The sequence below is a fragment of the Malania oleifera genome, chromosome 1 (assembly GCF_029873635.1).
Source record: "Malania oleifera isolate guangnan ecotype guangnan chromosome 1, ASM2987363v1, whole genome shotgun sequence".
Taxonomy (NCBI): Eukaryota; Viridiplantae; Streptophyta; class Magnoliopsida; order Santalales; family Ximeniaceae; genus Malania; species Malania oleifera.
The window spans coordinates 3,657,324-3,660,289 of NC_080417.1; the positions used below are offsets into that span (position 1 = coordinate 3,657,324).

Genomic DNA, 2,966 nt, shown 5'->3' on the forward strand with positions numbered 1-2,966 from the left:
GATTTTATTACCATTAATAATACTATTCACTTATTATTTTTTTAATTCATTAATTTAATAATAATAATTATTATTATTATTATTATTATTTCTGAATTACTACAAGCTCATAAGGGGAATTTTCAACAAGCCTAGCAACTATTTCTTACAAGTATTTCTTATTTATCATGGGCCAATCACAGTCAGGCTCTGAGCGTGTTGTTTTATATTCGTATGCTGTAATTGAAATTCGGTTTCAGGAAGTTTCATTAGATTTCAAAACTCATTTCATAATGATTACAACCAAGCAAAAAAAAAAAAAAGCACACAACAGAACTTCAATTTGTAAAAGATGATACAATTTTCCCTTAAGAAGTTTAGTACATTCTTCATGACTGGCATGAGCAGTCCCTTCTGCCTACAGAAGTGTTTTCTCTATGAAGCAGCTGAAAGCAAGAAAGCCTTTTATCTTAACACCAATAGGAAGGTGAGATCAAGTTTTATAATTCCAAGAAGTTATAAAAAAGCCAACCTCTAAAATTATAAAGCACCCATCACTACAAATCAATTGAATAAAACAACATAGATAGAATGTGGGAGAAGGTATGGAGGATGCTAAACATCAGTTTTTTGTGAATGTAAGAGAGCTATAGAAGAGCCTGCTGTTGAAGATGAGGAAGTAGTGCAACTGTTGGATGAACACTGAATCTGACCTCCCTCCAAGTCTGTTAGACCTGCAGATGATGTGTACGAGAACATGTATGCGTGCATCGGAGGGGCGAAGTACATAGGAACTGGCAATTTTGATGGAAGGTTAGGTAATGGAGCTTCAAAATTTAGAACATTTATTACTTGCCTAATGGATGGCCTGAGAGTGTGATCAGGATGGCAACACCATAATCCAACTACCATCAAGCATTCTATCTGCTGCTCATCAAATTCGATACCCATTTTTGCATCGGCAGCCTCAAGGAGTTGCCCTTTTCCGTAGAGTCCCCATACCCATTCCACCAGTCTGACTCTGTTAGGTTCTGCAGTTGGTTCAACTGGTCTTCTTCCACATGAGATTTCAAGGGCTACAACCCCAAAGCTGTAGACATCGGATTCCTTGCTGGCTTTACCAGTGGTAACACACTCCGGGGCTAGGTAGCCCATGGTGCCAGCCAAAACAGTTGTTTGTAAGCCCAACTGATGGTCTGCAAACCTGGCAAGACCGAAATCTCCAAGCTTCGCATTGAAGTTTGAATCCAACATGACGTTGCTCGACTTGATGTCTCTATGCACCACACACTGCTCCCACTCTTCGTGAAGATAGAGCAATGCAGAGGCCAAGCCAAGGGCTATTTTGTACCTAACTGTCCATGTTAGCATGCTCTTTCCTCCAAACAAATGCGAGTCAAGGCTTCCATTGGGCATGAACTCATAGATGAGAAGGAATTCACCCTGCTCATGGCACCAACCAATGAGCTGAACCAAATTCCTATGTCTCAATCGACTAATTATCTTCACTTCTGATATATACTCCTTCTTCCCTTGCTTTGATCCTCTTGAGACTCTCTTAACAGCGACTTCTGCACCGGAATCGCTTAACACGCCCTTGTAAACTCCTCCAAACCCTCCCTCTCCAAGCTTCCCTTCCTCAACAAAGTTCTTCGTTGCATGACTCAGCTCACGATACGTGAACCTCTTTGGCCCAGTTCCTTTTTCAAATTCATCATCCATAGAGACATCAAAGGTCATATCTTCTTCTCTCTCATTAGCCCTCTTTCTCCACCTTACAAACCAAAATAGACCCAATCCACAAGTGAAGACACCAATTCCCAAAACAAGACCAACCACTAATCCTGTCTTTTTCTTCCCATCACCGTCACCAATCTCCAAAGTCGAGCTAAAATCCCAAGAAAGAATGTTATGAATTTCAACCCAGAGGCCTGTTGAAGCTGAAAACCCGACTCTAACCACTTCTGGCAGAACTTTCCTCAAATCAACAATATATGAGAGGCTAGAGTTTCTACTGAATACTGGATTATTAGCATAAGTTAGAAAGACGCTTAAATTTTGGGTAGTAGAATTATAACTTACCCAAGCATTTGCTACTGATCCATTCTTCATGCTACTTTTCCATGTGACATTTGCCACAGAGACAATGGAGTTGATATCAATTCCCACATGATTCGGACTTGGATCCCATGAATTTTGGAAACTGTCAAACTCAACTGCAACAATTTGATTTCTGGAAGCATTGAAAGCAGACTCAGCACTAAATAGTGCGAGGTAGCCGCCGCTGGAATTAAGAGGGATGTCAGAGTCAAAGGGTGCAAGGAAGAAGGAAAGCCCATCACCAAACAAAGATAAATCAACTGCTCTGATGATAAAGGAGAAATGAGTTGTGAAGTCTGTAAGCCTTCCTGTGCTGGCATCCCAAAGACGAACAGGTTCCGAATATGAAGCCCGGCCAACACTACCAGTGAGGTTTTCATCACGTTGATTCTTTGTGACCTGAATAACCCCATTCGACGGGAAGGCGTCGCCTTGGTAGTCTATATTTTGTGTGTTGGGCTGGAAACTGGTGAAGTTGAAAGAAACTGACTTTGCCTGGGAGATTAGCAACAGGAAGAAGATGAAAACTTGAGAGGATATAAAATGAATTCTTTGAGCTTGAGGATGATATAATCTTGAATTGGAGAGAGCCATCGTGCGATGACACTAGCAGAGAGAGAGGAAGAGAGGGAGGGAGAGGGTAAGAATGAAGGAATTTGGATGGGCATGTACAGGCAGTTCAACTATACGCTTGTCCTAATATAGTTTAGTTATATTTACTTGGTCCAACAATAATTATAAAAAATGAAGAATTGTTCTTGTTTAGGCGTGTGGTCACTGGTCAGGTCTGACCATTTTAAAAGGGATCTTTGAGTTTTTTCCCAATTTATTCATTTTAAAAAATATATATATTAAATAATACATTTCTCGGGAAAATAATTCCCGAA

General features: G+C 40.3%; 1 protein-coding gene across 1 annotated transcript; it reads right to left on the reverse strand.

Moving 5' to 3' along the window:
* Window positions 1-594: 594 nt before the first annotated feature.
* Window positions 595-2,673, reverse strand: LOC131166189 (L-type lectin-domain containing receptor kinase IX.1-like). Its single transcript, XM_058124524.1, has one exon. It carries the CDS (start codon window positions 2,671-2,673, stop codon window positions 595-597), a length of 2,079 nt encoding a protein of 692 aa, XP_057980507.1.
* Between the last annotated feature and the right edge of the window lie 293 nt (window positions 2,674-2,966).